This window comes from Ascaphus truei, chromosome 14, assembly GCF_040206685.1.
Source record: "Ascaphus truei isolate aAscTru1 chromosome 14, aAscTru1.hap1, whole genome shotgun sequence".
Lineage (NCBI taxonomy): Eukaryota > Metazoa > Chordata > Amphibia > Anura > Ascaphidae > Ascaphus > Ascaphus truei.
Window position 1 is genome coordinate 14,134,789 of NC_134496.1, and position 24,724 is coordinate 14,159,512.

The following is a 24,724-nucleotide window of genomic DNA, read 5'->3' on the forward strand; positions in this document are numbered from 1 at the left end:
AATACTGTTGTACGTGAGCAGGGGGTCTCCGGAGCAGAACTGCGTTGATTTCAGGCCCGGGGACCCGCTGCTTCCCGAGATACAGGCCCCGTTATGGGGAGCCGGTATCTCCTATGCATTTAAATGTCCCGCGTCACGTGACTGGGACATTTAAATGCATAGGAGATACCGGCTCCCCATAACGGGGCCTGTATCTTGGGAAGCAGGGGATCCCCGGACCTCAAATCAACGTGGTTCTGCTCCAGAGACCCCCTGCACACGTACACTAGTACTAACATTTTTATTAAAACCCTGCGATCGCAGGCGAGATATGCGCAGGGAGAGGCGGCTCTCTGTGCAGCTCTCTGTGCAGCTGGCCCACATCGCTGCACATCACACGGATGAGAACGTTTGAGACAGGCAAACAACACATCGCTGCTCATCGTAAGTTTGTCATTTTGCTGTCGCCTGGCTTCAGAGTCTTTCTGAATACCGTGATAAATAAACTGACAAACCCTGCGTCGGTAGAATAGGCCCCTTAGTGTCTTCAACAAAGATGGAGACTTTGCTCTCGATGCCAACCTCAAGGTCATAAATAAACAAGTTAAAAAGCAGGGGTCCCAGTACCGATCCCTGAGGTACTCCACTCACAACTTTAGCCCAACCTGAAAAAGTTCCATTTATGACAACCCTCTGTGGTCTATCCTTTAACCAGTTTTCAATCCAGGTGCATATATTTTTACCGAGTCCAATTTGCTTTATTTTGTACACCAACCTCTTGTGTGAAACCGTATCAAAAGCCTTTGCAAAATCTAAGTAGACCACATCAACTGCATTACCCTGGTCAAAATTCCTACTTACCTCATCAAAGAAACAAATAAGGTTAGTTTGGCAAGATCTATCCTTCATAAATCCATGCTGACTATTACTAATAATATTGTTTTCCATTAGGTATTCCTGTATATTATCCCGTATTAAACCTTCAAGTAGTTTCCCTACTATTGATATAAAAGAGGAGAAAGCAGTGCTCAACTTGTGAATAATAAAATATGTGACTAGTTAATGTCGCATATAGTGATTGGATAGAGTAGACTATTGTGTTAAAAAAACAGACTAACAGCTTATAAGAATAATAATAGTGATAATACACTCGTGAATATAATGTATACACCAATAAATGCAATAACAAGTGATAATGGTGAAATCAAATAAATAGAACATAGAATACTCCTCCACTCAAAACCCTGGGACAGGATATGTTTCCAGTCTCCTCCACAGTAGGCATCGAAAAAAGTCATGGGAGCGGGGGATGTAACACCATAGGAGAGAGAAGAATAATGGACATAGAACAGTACTGTAAGACAGTCGGGGTTCAGTGCTGTATGGAACGTCCAATATTAATACTCACAAACGTACGAGTTATATGGGCACATCCAAAACTGTGGCAAAATGTAGCAAACGTGGCTGGATGAGCACTCAGCCCGGCAGGACCCGGGGGAAGAAAACCAGGATAGTGCAGATGGTACTTTTTAAAAGTATATTTGATCACAAAAGACCCCCTGCAGTAAAGGCTTACATCAGGGATGATCTATTAAAACATTTGTACGATACAATAATGCCGCCGTGACCCGGGTGAGTCGCGCTCTCACCCACTCCAAGTCTCCACTGCTGTCATTTCCGGGTTCCGAAATCAGGTGACCGGATGACGTGGATGGCGTTCCTCCCAATGCCGTTCCTCCGTTCAGCATCAGCTGCTTCACCGAGTGCTGGACTCAGACTGACCCGGCTCCCGGCGGCATTATTGTGTCGTACAAATGTTTTTGAGGACTGGAGTTGAGCACCTCTGTTATACACCATCCATGGACCTTAAAGTCGTTACCTTCCTTATAATTGGGATACGATGCCTCCGTCCCGTCTGACTTGTACAATCATGTTAAATGCTGCCTCTTCCTCTCCATTTCCTCCCCTACCTGTCTATTAAGCCACATTGGTTTAGATTTGTTTCATTTGTATTTATTACTCACGGGTATACACAGATAAGTACACGTTTCGAACAATGCTTTAGGAGTGCCCAGTTATCTTTCCGCATGAAATACAATTAAAAAAACAATGCAAGAGAAAGAGACGTTACTCTTGTTTTTAATGGAGACGTTAAATATCACGGTAGCGTTAACAGGAGCGGGAACGTCGGTTTTTAATGGAGACGTTAAATATCACGGTAGCGTTAACAGGAGCGGGAACGTCGGATATATCTGTCTGTGAGGCCCCGTCTAAGCCTTTCGACCCACAAGGGTGAGGAACATTTGAAGACCAATTTTTCCTTCAGGTCATGGACACAGCTAAGTGTGCCATTATGGTCCATGCCTCCGCTAACACCCACTAGCATGTCCACTTTCTTTCTAATCCGCATATGGCAAACAAAATCATTTTCTATACCAGATACATCTATGACATCTTTCTCGTCTGCGATGTTACAGCAAATTATTTGTGATCTCAATTTCTGTGGCTCCCTCCAACTTGCTTGGACTATGGATCAATATTCTATCCATTTTCTTGACATGCCAATTGTTAAGACTGACACAGGACACTGCTCTTATTCCCGGCTTCGTGTACCCCCACACCCACTTTTAATTGTGGATTACCATATTCTCTGATGCTCCGTGTGCTAAAGGAATAAATTAATACAACCACTCAAAGCAATTGAAACGATGGACGTTGTCTCCTTGAAAGGGAGAAATGACCATCGCTGAACAGGGGGGGGAGGAAAGAGGGAGGCGGGGGAGGAAAGAGAGAGGGAGGGGGGAAAGAGAGAGCTAGGGGGGGAAGAGGGTTGGAGGAGAGGGAGGGGGAGCAGGAGAGAGGGAGGAGAGCGAGGGGGGGAGAGCGAGAGGGGGGGGGAGAGCGAGAGGCGGGGGGGAGCGAGAGGGGGGGAGAAGAGAGCGAGATGGGGGGGGGAGTACACGCAGGAACAGGCGGAAACACCTGGGAAACAGGAAGGAAACAGAAGAAACAGGACAGCTGCAAACCGCCCCAGTGGGCGTGTCTAAATAAAAACATGTTTTGTAACCGTTGTGTTATTATTATGCGTCTATACAACATATTATTCAAATATAGTGAAGTGCACAAGGGTCTTTATAGCACGGGTAACTGGAATGAGATAACAAGGCATTGGTGTTACACGTGGCAGCAGCCACTATTGGGAAATATTGTCGTCCGAGAGACCGGATTCATATATCCTCTGCTGATCAAGAAATCACAAACGTTTACACCGGGGCTTCTCAACGCCGGACGCCCCCCCAAACAGGTCAGCACAATCCGGGTGCCCCCCAAACAGGTCAGCACAGTCCGGGCGCCCCCCACAACAGGTCAGCACAGTCCGGGCGCCCCCCCGAAACAGGTCAGCACAGTCCGGGCGCCCGCCCAAACAGGTCAGCACAATCCGGGCGCCCCCCCCAAACAGGTTAGCACAGTCCGGCCGCTCCCAAACAGGTCAGCACAGTCCGGCCGCCCCCCCAAACAGGTCAGCACAGTCCGGCCGCCCTCCCAAACAGGTCAGCACAGTCCGGGCGCCCCCCCCAAACAGGTTAGCACAGTCCGGCCGCTCCCAAACAGGTCAGCACAGGTGGCTAATCAGTGGCTCAAAGACAGCCAACTGTGCGGAAGCAGGGATAGCCTAAAAACCTGCCCTATTGGGGGGTCTTGAGGACTGGTGTTGAGCCACCCCGGTATACCCCATCCATGGACCTTAAAGTCTGTTTTTAACTTGAATTTGGAGTGCTGTTGCTAGCATCTATGTTTATTATACACAGATAATGACCACGCTGAACTCTATAATGATGAGACGTATCTACACACGTATAATGAACAAAGGATACTGTAGATTTTTAATACAATTTCCCAAGAAGTGCAAATTAATCAACTCAAATAAGGGGGGAATAAAACAGTGTCATTCATACATTTGTTTCAACTATAAATACAATTTAATACAGAATTTATTTCTTGAAAAAAAAAAAAAACTAATGGTATTATAAAAAGTCAACGACATTCCATAGCTAACGTAGGATCGATCCTCTATCTATAGATGTGTCATACATTGAATAGTATCAACCACTTATACATAATCAGGTCATAGATATTAGTAGGATCACCTTCTAAAAATCAGAATCATATCTATAAAACTTATTAAACCCCTACATTTTAATAGGGTCAGCCCCTTAGACATATCACTTGAATCCATATGGGATCTTCCTTGGAAATATCTGGTTTAACCTCTAATACACATCGGTCCCCCATATTGCACACAGCAGTTATGTTGAATATAACCCTCTTACAAACCTAAATATACCCTATAAACTTTATTAGGATAATAATAATAACTATTTCACATAGCCCCTTTCTCCCAATGGGACTCAAAGGTTTTCCCAATTACAGTGTAGTGTGCGGTACAATCCCCCTTTTACACACGCACACACGCACAAACTAACAAACACATATTTACACACATACACACCCACAAATTGACACACACCTTCATACACAGCGATAAGCACATCTACGGTGTACATACACACAATCACCCACTTACACACACACAGATATATATATATATATATATATATACACACACATATTTTATTTGTTATTTACAATCAAACACACTAACCGCCCCACCCCCAAAAAAGAATATTTTAGAAAACAAAATGATAAAAAAAATGTATATTCTTTCGAAGGTCTCATAATGTCCTGGTTTGTTTGTAAAGATACGGAGGGATGGGGGTCTTGAAATATAAATGATCTTTCTCTACAGCGGCCCCCTGGTCTGATGCCGCCTCCTCCTCCTTTATATCTTCCGTTTCTTTACGGAATTCCCTGAAATGATCAAAAACTCAAAGTTATATACAAAAAGTTAACAAGCAACAATCTAAAGAAGATTACTTATAATAATCATTCTCATAATAGTAACCACGTCCCTGTCATTAGGTCACTTTTCTCCTACGTGGGACTGACCCTTTAACCCATTAAACACATCACTGTCATTAGGTCACTTTGCTCCTACGTGGGACTGACCCTTTAACCCATTAAACACGTCACTGTCATTAGGTCACTTTGCTCCTACGTGGGACTGACCCTTTAACCCATTAAAAACATCCCTGTCATTAGGTCACCTTATTTATCAATTCCTAATGAGAGTACAGTGACACTGACAGCACTTCACCTGCATTAACTCGACCCTGTAATGGGATTTTACGATTAACGCCTAATTACCCCGAGGTTTCGTCGAGGATGATTCGCTCCTCTTGAGGAGGGGGTGGAGCTGGGATGACGGGGTTGGGTGCTGGCTGGGGTGCGGGATTGGGACCAGGAATATACGTCCCGCTGGATGAGATGAACTCTGTGGGGGTCGCCGAAAACTTTGAAGGATCCTCCTCTTTGGGGGTCAGAAAAAAAAAGTGTGTGAGAAAATGTTAGGTCATATAAGGGTTCAACTTCATAGATCAAAGATATATGGCAGGGCTGCACAACACGCGGCCCGCGGGCCGCATGCGGCCCGCCTGGCCTCTCTGTGTGGCCCTCGATGAGATTTAAAAAAAACAAAAAAAACTTTGAAAAAAAAAAAAACTTTAAAAAAAAAAAACTTTGAAAAAAAAAACTTTGAAAAAAACAAAATGGCGGCGATTTCCCGTGGTCCCGGCGCGCATCCGCAGGGCCCGCTCCCGCTCCTTGCTCCCTCCCACCACCCCCACCTCCCGCTCGCAACGTGGGACGGAGGGGGAAGTCACAGCCAGCTGAGCTCTTCTGCGGCCGCTCCCCCCCCCTGATCCGAACTTGGATATGTGCAGGGGGGTGAGGTGAGGTGAGGTTCATTGAGGTGAGGTGCAGAGGGGTGATGTGAGGTGCAGGGGTGATTGGAGGTGCAGGGGGGTGATTGGAGGTGCAGGGGATGTGATGTGCAGGAGGGGGGGGGGGTGATGTGCAGGGGGGATTGGAGGTGCAGGGGTGATTGGAGGTGCAGGGGGGTGATTGGAGGTGCAGGGGGGTGATTGGAGGAGCAGGGGGGTGATTGGAGGTGCAGGGGGTGATTGGAGGTGCAGGGGGGTGAGGTGCAGGGAATGTGATGTGCAGGAGGGGGGGGTGATGTGCAGGAGGGGTGATGTGAGGTGCAGGGGTGATTGGAGGTGCAGGGGGGTGAGGTGCAGGGGATGTGATGTGCAGGAGGGGGGGTGATGTGCAGGAGGAGTGATGTGAGGTGCAGGGGGTGAGGTGCAGGGTGATTGGAGGTGCAGGGGGGTGATTGGCGGTGCAGGAGTTGATTGGAGGTGCAGGGGGGTGATTGGAGGTGCAGGGGGGTGATTGGAGGTGCAGGGAGTGATTGGAGGTGCAGGGGGTTGAGGTGCAGGGGATGTGATGTGCAGGAGGGGGGGTGATGTGCAGGAGGGGTGATGTGAGGTGCAGGGGGTGAGGTGCAGGGGTGATTGGAGGTGCAGGGGGGTGAGGTGCAGGGGATGTGATGTGCAGGAGGGGGGGTGATGTGCAGGAGGGGGGGTGATGTGCAGGAGGGGGGGTGATGTGCAGGAGGGGGGGGGTGATGTGCAGGAGGAGTGATGTGAGGTGCAGGGGTGATTGGAGGTGCAGGGGTGATTGGAGGTGCAGGGGTGATTGGAGGTGCAGGGGTGATTGGAGGTGCAGGGGTGATTGGAGGTGCAGGGGTGATTGGAGGTGCAGGGGGGTGATTGGAGGTGCAGGGGTAATTGGAGGTGCAGGGGGGTGATTGGAGGTGCAGGGGGGTGATTGGAGGTGCAGGGGGGTGATTGGAGGTGCAGGGGTGATTGGAGATGCAGGGGGGTGAGGTGCAGGGGATGTGATGTGCAGGAGGGGGGGTGATGTGCAGGAGGAGTGATGTGAGGTGCAGGGGGTGATGTGAGGTGCAGGGGTGATGTGAGGTGCAGGGGTGATGTGAGGTGCAGGGGTGATGTGAGGTGCAGGGGTGATGGGAGGTGCAGGGGTGATGGGAGGTGCAGGGGATGATAGGAGGTGCAGGGGATGAGGTGCAGGGGTGATTGGAGGTGCAGGGGATGATAGGAGGTGCAGGGGGTGAGGTGCAGGGGATGTGATGTGCAGGAGGGGGGAGGTGAGGTGCAGGGGGTGAGGTGCAGGGGTGATTGGAGGTGCAGGGGGGTGATTGGAGGTGCAGGGGGGTGATTGGAGGTGCAAGGGGTGAGGTGCAGGGGATGTGATGTGCAGGAGGGGGGAGGTGAGGTGCAGGGGTGATTTGAGGTGCAGGGGTGTGATTTGAGGTGCAGGGGGGTGATTGGAGGTGCAGGGGGGTGAGGTGCAGGGGATGTGATGTGCAGGAGGGGAGAGGTGATGTGCAGGAGGGGTGATGTGAGGTGCAGGGGATGAGGTGCAGGGGTGATTGGAGGTGCAGGGGGAGAGAGTGGTGTGAGGTGCAAGGGGAGAGAGTGATCTGAGGTGCAGGGGGGGAGAGTGATGTGAGGTGCAGGGGGAGAGTGATGTGAGGTGCAGGGGGGGAGAGTGATGTGAGGTGCAAGGGGAGAGAGTGATGTGAGGTGCAAGGGGAGAGAGTGATGTGAGGTGCAAAGGGAGAGAGTGATGTGAGGTGCAAAGGGAGAGAGTGATGTGAGGTGCAAGGGGAGAGAGTGATGTGAGGTGCAAGGGGAGAGAGTGGTGTGAGGTGCAGGGGGAGAGAGTGATGTGAGGTGCAGGGGGGGGGGTTGATGTGAGGTGCAGGGGGGGAGAGTGGTGTGAGGTGCAGGGGGGGAGAGTGGTGTGAGGTGCAGGGGGGGAGAGTGGTGTGAGGTGCAGGGGGGGAGAGTGGTGTGAGGTGCAGGGGGGGAGAGTGGTGTGAGGTGCAGGGGGGGAGAGTGGTGTGAGGTGCAGGGGGGGAGAGTGGTGTGAGGTGCAGGGGGGGAGAGTGGTGTGTGGTGCAGGGGGGAGAGTGGTGTGTGGTGCAGGGGGGGAGAGTGGTGTGTGGTGCAGGGGGGGAGAGTGGTGTGTGGTGCAGGGGGGGAGAGTGGTGTGTGGTGCAGGGGGGGAGAGTGGTGTGAGGTGCAGGGGGGGAGAGTGGTGTGAGGTGCAGGGGGGGAGAGTGGTGTGAGGTGCAGGGGGGAGAGTGGTGTGAGGTGCAGGGGGGAGAGTGGTGTGAGGTGCAGGGGGGGAGAGTGGTGTGAGGTGCAGGGGGGAGAGTGGTGTGAGGTGCAGGGGGGAGAGTGGTGTGAGGTGCAGGGGGGAGAAGGATGTGAGGTGCAGGGGGGTGGGATGTGTGTGGTGTGCAGGGGGGTATTGTGTGTTTGATGTGGAGAGGGTGTATTATGTGTGTGGGTGAGGGGGAGATGGGGTCTGAGAGATAGATGGGGAGTATCGCAAAGGTTGATAGTGAGGGGTTCTGGGGGAGATATGAGGATGATGATGATGATGATTTTACCCGTGCGGCCCAATTTTTTTTTCCTTGGAGCAGTTCGGCCCTTCTCGCTTTACGAGTTGTGCAGGCCTGATATATGGGATAACAGAGGGCTAAGGTTACAGGTCACGGTTAAGGTCAGGTGGCAGTGCTAAGGGTAAAGGTTATATTTGGAGTGAGAGGATACAGACAAAGTTAGATGTTTACATTTAGTTTTGCTAGGTATAAAGGTTACATTAAGGGTTAAAGTTCAAGGGTAAGCAGTTCAGGTTAAAGGTCAGATCTTGCATTACACGCACTGCTAAGCATTACAGGTTAAAGGTCAGGTTATGGGTTTAATGACGATAAATCGAATTCAACTGGCTAGAAGAGTTAGTCGTTAGGAACAGCTGCCGGAAGTAACTCGTTAAATTTAGATGCACGTAATTAGTTAAGGTTAAACTAGATAGGTGCCCAGTTATGATTAGGCAACAGCTTTTAGAGATACAGTTATTGGTTAAGTTTAGATATTAGCTAAGAATGGGAAATGGTAAGAGTAATAAAAGGTAATCGGTTAAGGTTACACTTTAGTTAAAAGTTAGTAGTTAAAAACAATTGTTAGTAGTACTTGGTTATCATAAAATAGTGGTTAATATTAGTAGTTACTAACTGTTGTCACAAGTAATTTGCTATGATTGATTAGACATTGGTTAAGGTTAGCAGTTGATAAATTGTTACAAGTACCTGGTTAAGGTTAACTACACTTGGTTAAGGTTAGCAGATGGCAACAATTGTTAGAAGTTGGATTACACTAGCAGTTTCCGATAGCCGTTACGATTACCAGGTGATTAAAGTGTCATTAGTTGTGGTTGAGATTCAAAGCTAGAATTAGCTGGAGGTCATTGTTAAGAGTAAATACTAGTTTTCGACACTATTGTGGTTATATTGTAGTTATGAGTTGGCAAAAATGAATACAAGTCTCTGGTTAGGTTTAAAGTATTTAGGATTAGTCCTAATATTATATATTGGTTATGATTTCACATTCATGGTTAGAGTTATCAGATAGTTGAGTAGTTAGGACTGTTCCAATTAAGAGCAGAAGTCGTAAACTAATAAATCAGCAGCAATAGCAAAGTTTTATACTAATCCCGCAAATCTTAGTAATACACGGAATTGGTTAAATGGAGATAAAAGAACAAAAAAGAGGCAGCGAGAGAGAGCAATGCAAAAAGAGAGAGAGAGTGCGCAGAGAGCGCGCGGAGAGAGAGAGCGCGCAGAGAGAGAGAGCGCGCGCAGAGAGAGAGAGCACGCGCAGAGAGAGAGAGCACGCGCAGAGAGAGAGAGAGCGCGCGCAGAGAGAGAGCGCGCGCGCAGAGAGAGAGCGCGCGCAGAGAGAGCGCGCGCAGAGAGAGCGCGCGCAGAGAGAGAGAGCGCGCGCAGAGAGAGAGAGCGCGCGCAGAGAGAGAGAGCGCGCGCAGAGAGAGAGAGCGCGCGCAGAGAGAGAGAGCGCGCGCAGAGAGAGAGAGCGCGCGCAGAGAGAGAGAGGGCGCGCAGAGAGAGAGAGCGCGCGCAGAGAGAGAGAGCGCGCGCAGAGAGAGAGAGCGCGCGCAGAGAGAGAGAGCGCGCGCAGAGAGAGAGCGCGCGCAGAGAGAGAGAGCGCGCAGAGAGAGAGAGAGAGAGCGCAAAGAGAGAGAGCGCGCAGAGAGAGAGAGACCGTGCAGAGAGAGAGAGAGCGTGCAGAGAGCACATGGAGAGAGAGCGCGCACGCATATATATGGACTGAAAGGAGACAGTCCTGAACAGAGACAGAGCAGAGATATAGGGTTTGGAATGAGACATCCCCGAGGAGATATAAGGAGAGTAAGGAGACAGCCCTAAGCAGAGAGATATGATTATACAATATTTACCATCATGATAAATCATTTTCTTGTACGCTCTGGAGCAGAAAAAAAAGGAGAATTTGTTAGAGATTTTCAATAAAAATATTGTGAAATTATCTAATTCTCGAAATTGATTAAAATGACAATAAAATGTCCACTATAAAGACAGTAAAAAAAAAATCTTATTTTCTCACCGTTAAACCTCCCCTGAAATGTTATTATGTCCATAAAGTCAACTTTTAAATTCCCATAAACATTTTCCCCACACATTGAGTACTTCAGTATTAGGTGATGCCTTTTTTATTTGGACTAACAATTGATATTATATTACATTTCCACACATTGAAATTCCATTAATAAACCCATAATTAAGTTAGCCCCAAATAAATATTAAATCTTCTCAAAAAGCATCTCTCCACCGTGAAATTCTATTATCGGTTTCTTTATACGCTAAAGCCCCAGTAATTAAACTATTAACTACTTCTACTTACCCTTACACCCAAATAAGACCTCCCGACCCCATAAATATCATCTCCACCTTCACCTCCCGACCCCATAAATATCATCTCTACCTTCACCTCTCGACCCCATAAATATCATTCCCACCTTCACCTCCCGACCCCATAAATATCATCTCCACCTTCACCTCCCGACCCCATAAATATCATCTCAACCTTCACCTCCCGACCCCATAAATATCATCTCAACCTTCACCTCCCGACCCCATAAATATCATCTCCACCTTCACCTCCCGACCCCATAAATATCATCTCAACCTTCACCTCCCGACCCATAAATATAATTTCCACCTTCACCTCCTGACCCCATAAATATCATCTCCACCTTCACCTCCCGACCCCATAAATATCATCTCCACCTTCACCTCCCGACCCCATAAATATCATTTCCACCTTCACCTCCCGACCCCATAAATATCATCTCCACCTTCACCTCCCAACCCCATAAATATCATCTCCACCTTCACCTCCCGACCCCATAAATATCATTTCCACCTTCCCCTCCCAACCCCATAAATATCATCTCCACCTTCACCTCCCGACCCCATAAATATCATTTCCACCTTCACCTCCCAACCCCATAAATATCATCTCCACCTTCACCTCCCGAGAAATATCATCTCCACCGTCACAACTCTCAAACTTCTCAAATATGTTTTCCTGAGCTTCAAATCAGATAAAAGGAACACCTCTACTTTGGAATCAATAAAATCCTATAACAAAGTCCTCCCTAAATTAAAATCCCTTAAAACATCTCCTCCTCGCCTTTCTCTTCTCCAAAAATAAAGCAAATTAAACGCATTAAAAATATTTGCACCTGGATTGAAAACTGGTTGAAGGATAGACAATAGAGGGTTGTCATAAATGGAACTTTGAGCTAAAGTCGTGAGTGGAGTATCTCAGGGATCGGTACTGGGACCCCTCTACTTTTTTACTTGTTTATTAATGACCTTGAGGTTGGCATCAAGAGCAAAGTCTCCATCTTTGTTGATGACACTAAATTGTAGAGCTAGGGAGAGCCCCCACTTTTGCCAATTCTAATATGTGGGCGGTGCTCTTGGGTAGATTCAGATTATAATAATATGGGGAACAGTAACCCAAATAAAGCACTCAAGCTCACACTCTGATTGAAAAATTATAGTATTAAAATTGTTTATTAGATACAACATACTAAAATACTGGGTGTTAAAACGACATACAAAACGCACAGTGGATCTAATGCTGAGTTGAGTGTATACTCAGGATCCTAACAATAGCAGTGGATGACTGTTATATATTAGATCAACCACTCACAGCGGTCCTTAAATATGCGGGAACCACTTGTGGTGTAGATAGAGGAGGGAATCGGAGGTTGCACATATACTTAGAGCTTGCTGTTGTACAGTATATAAAGGTCAGATTGGCTGGCTACAAGAAGTTTATGGGACATGTGTATCATAGATGAAAAGGATTACTGTACATACAGTTTCTTGTCCCAATCCATGGTTAATGCACGAATCGCGAGTGTATATCTAATAAATCTGAGGCAAAGGCTTATCTTGCATTAAACGGGCAATGGATGGAAGGGAAGTAAACATAATTATGCCCCTTTACAATGCATTAGTAATACCACATAAAATGTGGAATTCATTACCCACGGAGACTGTGATGGCAGATACAATAGATTTGTCCAAAAAAAAGTTGAACATCTTTTTAGAAAGTAAAGGTATACAGGGATATACAAAATACGTATACATGGGAAGGATGTTGATCCAGGGAGTAATCCGATTGCCAATTCTTGGAGTCAGGAAGGAATTTATTTTCCCTTATGAGATATCATTGGATAATGTGTCACAGGGAGTTTTTTGTTTGCCTTCCCCTGGATTAATATACTGTAAGTACGGATATAGAATAAAGTATCTGTCGTCTAAATTTAGAATAGAGGTTGAACTTGATGGACGAATTTATTTTTTCAACCTCATCTACTATGTAACTATGTAACTGTGTAAATAGTTTCTCTCCTTCTTGAAATCCTACTACTGGGCTCATTCTGTATTGAAAACCCTAAAACTGAACCCTACCCTAGAAACCTATTAAGATCTCTGACCCCATATACATCTTCTCTCCACCTTCACAAATCTCAAACTACTACTGTCCTTCAAACAGCTTTATGAAATTTGGCTGACCTCAAATATCCATAAATAGAACCTTTCCACATTGGAAACCCTTATTTATTTTACATTCTCAAGTGTACCATGATTTACACCCGGCAATCATGTCCGATTCGGTTCTTTCTATGTTGAAGCTCCATTAAATACCCCAGTAACAACTTATACTCACAACGAAACACCATTCATAAGATCTCCTAGCTCTATAAACATATTCTCTTTCCGTTCACACATACTGTACCTAGTAACTCCTTCTGGTATTTAAACATCTCTAAGAAATTATCTTGACTTCTAAACCCATTAAATTGAAATTCTCCACATTTAGATTCCATTAATCAATCTCATAACTAAAGTCCTCCCTAATATAAAACCCAGTAAATATCTTTAATACTCTGCCATAACTTCTCCCCATCTTGAAAACCAACTACTGGGATCTTTCTACATTGAAAACCCTACAATTTCACCCTACCCTACAGCCCCATGAACAAGATGTTCTGACTCCATAAACATCTTCTCTTCACCTTCCCACATCTCTAATAACTTATTTTATCCTCCAAACTTCTCTAAGAAGTTATCCAGCCCTCCAAACTATGTGTCTGCATTGAAGTACCTTTTGTTAATACCATAACTCAGTTGTCCCTACATTAAATATCTTCTCCACGCCCCATGAGAGGGAAAACTCATTACCGATGGATGTTGAGCAGGAAGAAGGCCATCTTCTCGTTGGTGGAGAAGCCCCGGTCTTCTTTTAGTGCCATCCACTCATGGAAGCCCCTCCCTATGTTGATGCGGTGATCTTTTGGTTTGCTCCTCTTCCCTGTTGTGTAGAGCCGTGGCCGACCCCTGCCACGTTTTATGGGTAACTTGAGCATGACTGTGGAAGGAGAAGATACCTGTGACCTCACTCTTACCCGAGAAGACTGAAGAAACCCATTACATTCAAAATCCCTATAAGTAACACACATTCTCCCCTATTAACTTAGGGTTTTATAGGGCAAGAGTCTTATAGAGTAAGGGGGTGGAGGTTCCCTGTACATAAGTCTTAGAGGAGCCCCTCTTACCCCATAAGGCTTGTAATTAGTACTCACTGGTGCGAGTGGCGCACGCGTTTAGTGTCTATAGGGCAAGCAGTGATGCGCGCGGCTAGGAGGCGTGGCTCTGATGTCACAGCGTTAGGCCGCACTGTGATTGGCTCACAGCGTCACGTGGCGCACTATATTACAGGCCTAAGACTGACTGCAATAAATTCAGAGACCCTTTAAGTAAAACAGACATTGTCTCATATTAACTTAGATTTGATAGGATTTGATTGTTATAGGGTAAAAGGAGGGCCTCGTACAGGACTCCTAAAGGCAGGGACACAAATAACCATCATACCAAATAAAACCGTAACCCTAATAACGCATACAAACGCGCTATAATGAACACCCACACTTCTGTCCGGGTGTTAAGAGGCAAGAGGCATCATACACAAGTGTCCTAAAGGTGAGGGTGATAAATAGCTTATAATAGCCAACAACAAACCCAATTTCTCAGCCAGGGGGCTCAGCTCCAGTCCTCAAGCCCCGCCCAACAGGTCAGGTTTCCGGATATCCCTGCTTCAGCACAGGTGGCTCAATCATTCCTAGCTTCAGCACGGGTGGCTCAGAGGCTCAGTCTTCTACTGAGCCTCTGTTTGAGCCATCTGTGCTGAAGCAGGGATATCCTGAAAACCGGACCTGTTGGGGGTGAGTCTTGAGGACCGGAGTTGCGCCCCCCTGATCTGAACTTTTATGCCATCCCCCAACTCTCCTAATAGCACAAGTATTTGAATGCGGTTTATTCTGATGAGGTTACAGTCGCGTGAGATAAGAAGGAGCAAAAGTTCTAGATCTGAGGGAATGAAACCCTCCCCTAGCCCTCTTACTAGGACTGTAACACCATTAACCTGTAAAACCCTAACAGACCATTTCAATCTATAACCTACAACGTCTTCTGTGGCAGGTGGTGGCATCATACACACGTGTCCTACAGACGTGATCAATACCGTGTAACATACTGTAATCTCATGTGCAATGACCCATATGTCATAAAATACACTTACCCTGATATTAGGATAAAGGTTTTCTGTAGGGTTACAGTCCAATGAGATAACAAGGGGGCCCATACACGAGTCCCTGTTAACATAGATTTTATAGGGCCGGTGTTTCATGGGATAAGAGGGGAGTGTGACGGTAGGGGTAGCTGGGGGACCTAATAAAGAGAAATCCCAGCTATTTATCCCATAAATCCATGTAACTTGGCCAGCTATGTAAGGCTTATTTCAGCTAAATGTAATTTAATATCTGGGGGAGAGCAGGGAATGTATTTCAAAGCTTGTATTCTTTATTCCCTGTAAATGCAATCCCCCAGTGAATCAACATTGTTCTGTGATGTGATTTGGGCTAGCTGTAATTCTATGTCCAGTGTTTTACATAATTACATTATGTCTGTATTTATGCCTGTGTTAGCAATTCCTCCCAGATTAGATACCTGAATTGTCTGGTGATGGAATTAACATGCAAGAATGTCAATTAAGTTATGTGCCGGTCATTTCTATGGAGAAAGATTAAGCAATCCATTTTAGCTGAACTGTTCTATAGAAAAGATATGATCAGAACAAAGGGAGGGGACTAGTTAATTGAATCAGTTACCAGGTCTGAGCCCCAGACACTGTTTCTCTTGGCTGGCTGCCTTGCACAATGTTAAAGGATAGCCACCATGAGGTATATAAGGAACACTGCTGATCAGTCCACCTGAAGTCCATCTCTGGGAAGGAGTGTGGAAACCATCTGAGAGACACTCTGGTAAGGAGTGTGGAGTTGGACTGTGACCAGCTGGAGGTACATGTCAGAGTGGCTGCTGTGTGCAGCACTCTGATATCCTGAAGCAGAGAAGCGGACAGCATAAACCCATTTGAAGTGGGTCCCTGTACCTAGGAAAGGTAGATCTAATTTCCCAGAACCCCGTAAGTGTGTATATTTTTGTATTCTTGTGTTTCCGAGGTCTATCCAAAATAAACCTCATTTTATTTCACTGTCTTGTTTTGCCCTGTCATTGATCCCTTAAATATAAATGGAGTTAAAAGACCTGGTCTACCGTGACAGGGAGTCTTGCACATGACTCAATCCTTACCACATGGGACGCCCCTCTTCCCCTACATCCTGTGGGTTCCTTCCAATTACTTGCTGTAACACAACTGGTTGTGGTCCCTCCTCTACATCTGGTGGCCCCACCCTATTTCCTATGGAACATACTCCTTATTTCCTGTAACCCTTTGCTCATAATTTGTGGCCCCTCGTTACATCCTGCACTTCCTCACCCCAATTCCTGTGTCCTCTCTCGCCTTCCATCAGCCTCTCTCCTTCAATTCTTGTGGCCATATACCCCACTTCCTGTGGTATCCATCCTCTCCCTAATTACTGTAACCACTCTCCTTGCTTACATAGTTACATAAATGAGGTTGAAAAGAAAGGACATACGCCCATCAAGTTCAACCTATGCTACATTTAGACAACAGATACTTTATCCAATATCCGTACTTATTGATCCAGAGGAAAGCAAACAAACACCCCAGTAACACATTATCCAATGATATCTCATAAGGGGAAAAATAAATTCCTTCCTGACTCCAAATATTGGCAATCAGATTACTCCCTCGATCAACATCCTTCCCATGTTTACTTATTTGGTATATCTTTACTTTCTAAAAATATGCACAACCTTTTTTTGCACATATCTATTGTATCTGCCATCACAGTCTCCCTGGGTAATGAATTCCACATTGTAACTGCCCTTACTGTAAAGAACCCTTTTCTTTGTTGCTGGTGAAATTTCCTTTCCTCCAACCTTATGGGATGACCCCGAATCCATTGTACTGCCCGTGGGATGAATAGTTCTTTTGAAAGCTCCTTGTACTGTCCCTGAATATATTTGTATATAGTTATCATATCCCCTCTTAGACGCCTCTTTTCTAATGTAAATAAATCTAATTTAGCTAACCTCCTCATAAGTTAGATTATCCATCCCCTTTATTAATTTGGTGGCTCTTCTCTGCACTCTCTCTAGTTCCATAATGTCTTCTCTAAGGAGTGGTGCCCAAAATTGTACTCCATATTCAAGGTGTAGTCTTAGTAATGATTTATAAAGGGGCATAATTATGTTTTCTTACCTTCCATCCATTGCCCGTTTAATGCAAGATAAGATTTTGTTTGCCTTTGCAGCTACTGCATGACTTTGGGCACTATTGCTAAGCCTAATGTCTACAAGCACTCCTAAATCCTTCTCCATCAAGGATCCCCCAATTTGTCCTCATTTAATTTGCAAGTCGCCTGCTTATTCTTGTACCCCAAATGCATAACCGTACATTTATCTGTATTAAACATCAATCCAAGTTTCCAGTCTATCCAAGTCCTTCTGGAGATAAATTACGTCCTGCTCTGATTCTATTACCTTACACAATTTAGTATCATCAGCAAAGATGGAGACTTTGCTCTCAATGCCAACCTCAAGGCCATTAATAAACAAATAAAAAAGCAGGGGTCCCAGTACCGATCCCTGAGGTACTCCACTCACAACTTTAGCCAACCTAAAAAGTTCCATTTATGACAACCCTCTGTCTATCCTTCAAACAGTTTTCAATCCAGGTGCAAATATTTTTACCGAGTCCAATTTTCTTTATTTTGTACAAAACTGAATGTGAAACTGAATCAAAAGCCTTTGCAAAATCCAAGTAGACCACATCAACTGCATTACCCTGGTCTACATTCCTACTTACATCATCAAAGAAACTAGTAAGATTAGTTTGGCATGACCTATCCTTCATAAATCCATGCTGACTATTACTAATAATTTTGTTTTCCATTAGGTATTCCTGAATATTATCCCGTACTAAACCTTCAAGTAGCTTCCCCACTAATGAAGTCAGGCTTACAGGTTTGTAATTTCCCGGTTGTTATCTTGCTCCTTTTTTAAAAATAGGCACCACATCTGCTTTACCCAAATTTTGTGCTACTGAGCCTATGGAAATGGAGTCCTTGAATATTAAATGTAATGGTTTGGCTATTACTGAACTTAACTCCTTGAGAACTCTTGGATGTATGCCATCGGGGCCAGGTGCCTTATTTACTTAAATTTTTTCAAGCTACCTATAAACTTCTTCCTCAGTTAACCAATTGTTCATTAATATGGAGGTTGTGGCTTCCTCTTGCAGCACTACTATTGCAATTGATTCTTCCCTGGTAAATACAGAGGCAAAGAATTTGTTTAATACCTCAGCTTTTTCCTTATCTCCAATAATCTGCCTGCCCATCTCACACTGAAAGGGTCCTATATTTTCTTTTCTGTTTTTTTTTTGTAATTAAAGGTACTTAAAGAACATTTTAGGGTTGATCTTACTTTCTATTGCAATCCTTTTTTCATTATCCATTTTTGCTAATTTGATTGCCCTTTTGCAATTTTTGTTACATTCCTTATAATTCTGATACGATGTCTCTGTCCCTTCTGACTTAAAGAATCTTAACACCTTCCTCTTCTTGTCCATTTCCTCCCCTACCTGTTTATTTAGCCATATTGGTTTAGACTTAATTCTTTTATATTTATTACCCACTGATAAGTGTGCTTTTCTAACAATGTTTTAAAGACTGCCCATTTATCTTGCACATTTTCCCTGCAAAAGCACCATCCCAATTTATACTTTGTAGATTAGTCCTCCTAACCACTTCCTGGTTCCCTCACCCTACTTCTTGGTTCCTTCACCCTACTTCCTGTGGCCCACCTCCTATTTTCTGGTTCCCTCACCCTACTTCCTGTGGCCCTCACCGTACTGCCTGCAGGCCCTCACCCTACTTCCTACAGGCCCTCACCCTACTTCCTGTGGCCATTACCCTACTTCCTGTAGTCCCTCTCCTTACTTCCCCCATGACCCTCTCCTTCTTGTGGCCGCTCTCCCCCACCCTTCCTACAAACCCGACTCTCACCTTGTGCCTTGGGTACTTCCTTCTCCATCATGGCTCCTTCCCCTCTCACATCTTGCTTTTCAGTCCCCTCCTCTTGCTTGACAGCTTCACCCCCTTTCACCTTGTAAAGCGGTGTTGCAACAAGCCCTGCCTCCTCCCGCCTCTTCTTAGCGGCCTCCGCTGCTGCTGCCGCCCGTACGCTCACTGGCCGCCTCCCGGGCATCGTCTTCCGCCTCCACTTTCTCTTCTCCCTGCCCATGCGCCGCTGCCGCCCCGCCCCTTCCTTCCATCCCGCCCCTTCCTGCCCCGGAGCCCCTCCTCTCCCAGGGGTGCCTGGTTCCTCTGCTCCAGCTCCATCAGCCAATGACATCACCTCTCCCTCAGGGGAGGAGCTTTATCTGCTATGGGGCTGGATTAAGGTGTCAATCAGGCCCCGCCCCCAGGAACACTGGAAGTAAATAGAGGGAGAATTAGTGTTATAAGCAATGATAAACAGTGACACACACACACACACACACACACAGTGACACACACACAGTGATAAACAGTGACACACACACAGTGATAAACAGTGACACACACACACACAGTGATAAACAGTGACACACACACACACAGTTATAAACAGTGACACACACACACACACAGTGATAAACAGTGACACACACACACACACACACAGTGATAAACAGTGACACACACACAGTGATAAACAGTGACACACACAGTGATAAACAGTGACACACACACACACAGTGATAAACAGTGACACACACACACACACACACACACACACACACACACACACACACACACACACACACACACACAGTGAGAAACAGTGACACACACACACAGTGAGAAACAGTGACACACACACACAGTGATAAACAGTGACACACACACACACACACACACACAGTGATAAACAGTGACACACAGAGTGATAAACAGTGACACACACACACACACACACAGTGATAAACAGTGACACACACAGTGATAAACAGTGACACACACACACACACACACACACACACACACACAGTGATAAACAGTGACACACACACACAGTGATAAACAGTGACACTCACGCACACACAGTGATAAACAGTGACACACACACACAGTGATAAACAGTGACACACACACACACAGTGATAAACAGTGACACACACAGTGATAAACAGTGACACACATACACACACACACACACACACACACACACAGTGATAAACAGTGACACACACACACAGTGATAAACAGTGACACACACACAGTGATAAACAGTGACACTCACACACACACAGTGATAAACAGTGACAAACACATACGCAGTGATAAACAGTGACACACACACAGTGATAAACAGTGACACACACACAATGATAAACAGTGACACACACACAGTGATAAACAGTGACACACACACAATTATAAACAGTGACACACACACACACACACACACAGTAATAAACAGTGACACACACACACACACACACACAGTAATAAACAGTGACACACACACACAGTGATAAACGCTGACACACACACACGCACAGTGATAAACAGTGACACACAGTGATAAACAGTGACACACACACACAGTGATAAACAGTGACACACACACACAGTGATAAACAGTGACACACACACACACAGTGATAAACAGTGACACACGCAGTGATAAACAGTGACACACACACACACAGTGATAAACAGTGACACACGCAGTGATAAACAGTGACACACACACACACACACAGTGATAAACACTGACACACACACACGCACAGTGATAAACAGTGACACACACACACACACACAGTGATAAACAGTGACACACGCAGTGATAAACAGTGACACAGACACACACACACAGTGATAAACACTGACACACACACACACGCACAGTGATAAACAGTGACACACACACACACACACAGTGATAAACAGTGACACACACACACAGTGATAAACAGTGACACACACAGTGATAAACAGTGACACACACAGTGATAAACAGTGACACACACACACACAGTGATAAACAGTGACACACACACACATTGATAAACATTGACACACACACACAGTGATAAACAGTGACACACACACAGTGATAAACAGTGACACACACACAGTGATAACCAGTGACACACACACAGTGATAAACAGTGACACACACAGTGATAAACAGTGACACACACAAAGTGATAAACAGTGACACACACAGTGAAACAGTGACACACACATACACAGTGATAAACAGTGACACACACAGTGATAAACAGTGACACACACACACACACACACACAGTGATAAACAGTGACACACACACACAGTGATAAACAGTGACACACACACACACACAGTGATAAACAGTGACACACACACACACACACAGTGATAAACAGTGACACACACAGTGATAAACAGCGACACACACAGTGATAAACAGTGACACACACACACACACACAGTGATAAACAGTGACACACACACACACACACACACACAGTGATAAACAGACACACACAGTAATAAACAGTGAAACACACACACAGTGATAAACAGTGAAGCACAGTGATGCACACACACAATGATAAACATTGATACACACAAACAATGATAAATAGTGACACACACACACAGTGCTGCACACATACACACACACTATACTGCCCACATAAACACAGTCACGCATACACACACACTGTGCTGCACACATACAGACGGTGCCGCACACATACACACGTACACAGTGCTGCACAAGTACACACACACAGTGCTGCACACGTACACACACACACACACACACAGTGCTGCACATTTACACACACAGTGCTGCGCATGTACACACACACAGTATTGCGCATGTACACACACACACAGTGCTGCACACGTACACACACACACATACACACAAAGTGCTGCACACGTACACACACACACAGTGCTGCACACGTATACACACACAGTGCTGCACACGTACACACACAGTGCTGCACACGTACACACACAGTGCTGCACACGTACACACACAGTGCTGCACACGTACACACACAGTGCTGCACACGTACACAGTGCTGCACACGTACACAGTGCTGCACACGTACACAGTGCTGCACACGTACACAGTGCTGCACACGTACACACACAGTGCTGCATACGTACACACACAGTGCTGCATACGTACACACACAGTGCTGCACACGTACACACACACACAGTGCTGTACACACACGTACACACACAGTGCTGCACACGTAGCACACGTACACACAAACGCATTGCTGCACATACACAGTGCTGCGCACGTACACACAGACACACAGTGCTGCAGATGTACACACACAGTGCTGCACACACACACACAAACACACAATGCTGCGCATGCACACACACACACTGCTGCACACGTACACACAGTGCTGCACACGAACATACACACACAGTGCTGCACACGTACACACACAAACACACAGTGCTGCACACACACACAAAGTGCTGCGTACGTACACACACACAGTGCTGCGCACGTACACACACACACAGTGCTGTACACGTACACAAACACACAGTGCTGCACACAGACACACACAGTGCTGCGCACGTACACACAGACACACACAGTGCTGCGCACGTACACACAGACACACACAGTGCTGCGCACGTACACACAGACACACACAGTGCTGCGCACGTACACACAGACAAACACAGTGCTGCGCACGTACACAAACACACATACACAGTGCTGCACACACACACACACACACACACACACACACACAGGGCTGCGCACGTACACAAACACAGTGCTGCGCACGTACACAAACACAGTGCTGCGCACGTACACAAACACAGTGCTGCGCACGTACACAAACACAGTGCTGCGCACACACACACAAACACAGTGCTGCGCACGTACACAAACACAGTGCTGCGCACACACACACAAACACAGTGCTGCGCACGTACACAAACAGTGCTGCGCACGTACACAAACACAGTGCTGCGCACGTACACAAACACAGTGCTGCGCACGTACACAAACACAGTGCTGCGCACGTACACAAACACAGTGCTGCGCACGTACACAAGCACAGTGCTGCGCACGTACACAAACAGTGCTGCGCACGTACACAAACACAGTGCTGCGCACGTACACAAACAGTGCTGCGCACGTACACAAACACACAGTGATGCGCACGTACACAAACACACAGTGCTGCACACACACACACACACAGTGCTGCGCACGTACACACACAGTGCTGCGCACATACAAACACACAGTGCTGCGCACGTACACACAGACACATACACAGTGCTGCACACATACACACACAAACACACAGTGCTGCACAGACACACAGTGCTGCGCACGTACACACAGACACACACAGTGCTGCGCACGTACACACAGACACACAGTGCTGCGCACGTACACACAGACACACACAGTGCTGCGCACGTACACAGACACACAGTGCTGCGCACGTACACACAGTGCTGCGCACGTACACACAGTCACACACAGTGCTGCGCACATACACACAATCACACACAGTGCTGCGCACATACACACAGACACACAGTGCTGCGCACGTACACACAGTGCTGCATACATACAAACACACAGTGCTGCGCACGTGTACACACACACACACACACACTAAGAAAAATCATTAAAAGGACCAGTATTGCTCAGTCGGGGCAAACAAAATGTTAATAATTTTGCTTAAAAGAAACAATGTTTTAATATAATGATACAACTGAATGGAAACTAGTGGTGAAGGCCATAGTAATAGTGTTATCAGAGGGAAAGGATCAGGTATGTAAAAAATGGGCCAATATGTCAAAATGAAAACAAAAAAATGTGTTGAAGGAAATTGCACTGCAGCATGGCAGCCATATTTGAATCGCCCGCAGTTATTCCTTTGACAGAGAGATTGCAGTGGCCAGGAGGGGGGAGTCTGGGTTAGAAACAGAGAAGAATATGTGAAAACAGCTGAAAATGTGTAACGCAAATAAATACAACTGTCAAACTGTTGACTGACTAAGCATGCAGCTGCCAGTTTTAAAGTGACAACCAATATATTAATAGAAAAGGGCGGGCGGGGGGGGGGGCTGAAGGAAAAAAATAAATGGTTTGATAATTCCATGAATTATGAAACAATGGTGTGGCAGCCATATTTAAAGCGCCCAACATAAATACATGCAAATGGGTTATTCAGTTGTTAAGAAAGAGGGGGATATAGCTGCATATAATCAGATTTGGGTAAAATTACCCCCCCTCCCCAAAGAGGAATATATTATGGAAATGGTGGCCGCCATTTTTAAAGTGCCCAGAGTGAATGCTGGCCCAGGGACGATCACGGATGGGGAGACGAGTTAGAAAAGCTACATTTACTAACAAATAAATGTAATGTTTTGTAATCCTACCTGGGAAGATCAGTAGCTACTGAGCATGTGGGAAGCAGAGACTCATAGAGCACAGCGAGGCCGCCGGGAGATGTAGTCCGGACTCACATAGGCAACACTGTAAATTGTTGAGAGAATGACTTCAATTTCCGGCATGCAGTGCGAGGAAAGCAGGACCGCGATACTTGCTGGGAGATGAAGTCCGGGCTCTCATTGAAAACACTGTAAAGTAATGCGAGAAAGACTACAACTCCCGGTGCATACTGCGAGGGAGGTCATGCCACGGAGAGCATAGCAGGGCCGCGAGGTTACCTGGAGAAGGAGTTCATGCTGCATTGGTCATCAATGTAAAGGGAGGGGAAAAAGACTACAAATCCCTGCATACACTGCGCAAGA

General features: G+C 46.1%; 1 protein-coding gene across 1 annotated transcript; it reads right to left on the bottom strand.

Annotated features, from left to right (window-relative positions):
• Positions 1 to 3,592: 3,592 nt before the first annotated feature.
• LOC142465633 (uncharacterized) lies at positions 3,593 to 24,466 on the bottom strand. Its single transcript, XM_075569751.1, has 6 exons — positions 24,350 to 24,466; positions 18,919 to 19,345; positions 13,610 to 13,796; positions 10,285 to 10,313; positions 5,245 to 5,407; positions 3,593 to 4,848 (listed from the first exon to the last, which is right to left on the bottom strand). The coding sequence occupies exons 2-6, from the start codon at positions 19,265 to 19,267 to the stop codon at positions 4,713 to 4,715; spliced, it is 864 nt and encodes a 287-aa protein (XP_075425866.1). The 5' UTR covers positions 19,268 to 19,345; positions 24,350 to 24,466; the 3' UTR covers positions 3,593 to 4,712.
• Between the last annotated feature and the right edge of the window lie 258 nt (positions 24,467 to 24,724).

Bases quoted from the DNA above. Each gene is read 5' to 3' on its own strand.
- LOC142465633 (XM_075569751.1), bottom strand. From the start codon at position 19,267: ATGTCATTGGCTGATGGAGCTGGAGCAGAGGAACCAGGCACCCCTGGG. The intron at 10,314-13,609 runs GTAATGAGTTTT...TTTCTGCTCCAG, and splicing joins TTCCTGCTCAACATCCATCG to AGCGTACAAGAAAATGATTT. The intron at 5,408-10,284 runs GTAAATATTGTA...TGACCCCCAAAG, and splicing joins GAAAATGATTTATCATGATG to AGGAGGATCCTTCAAAGTTT.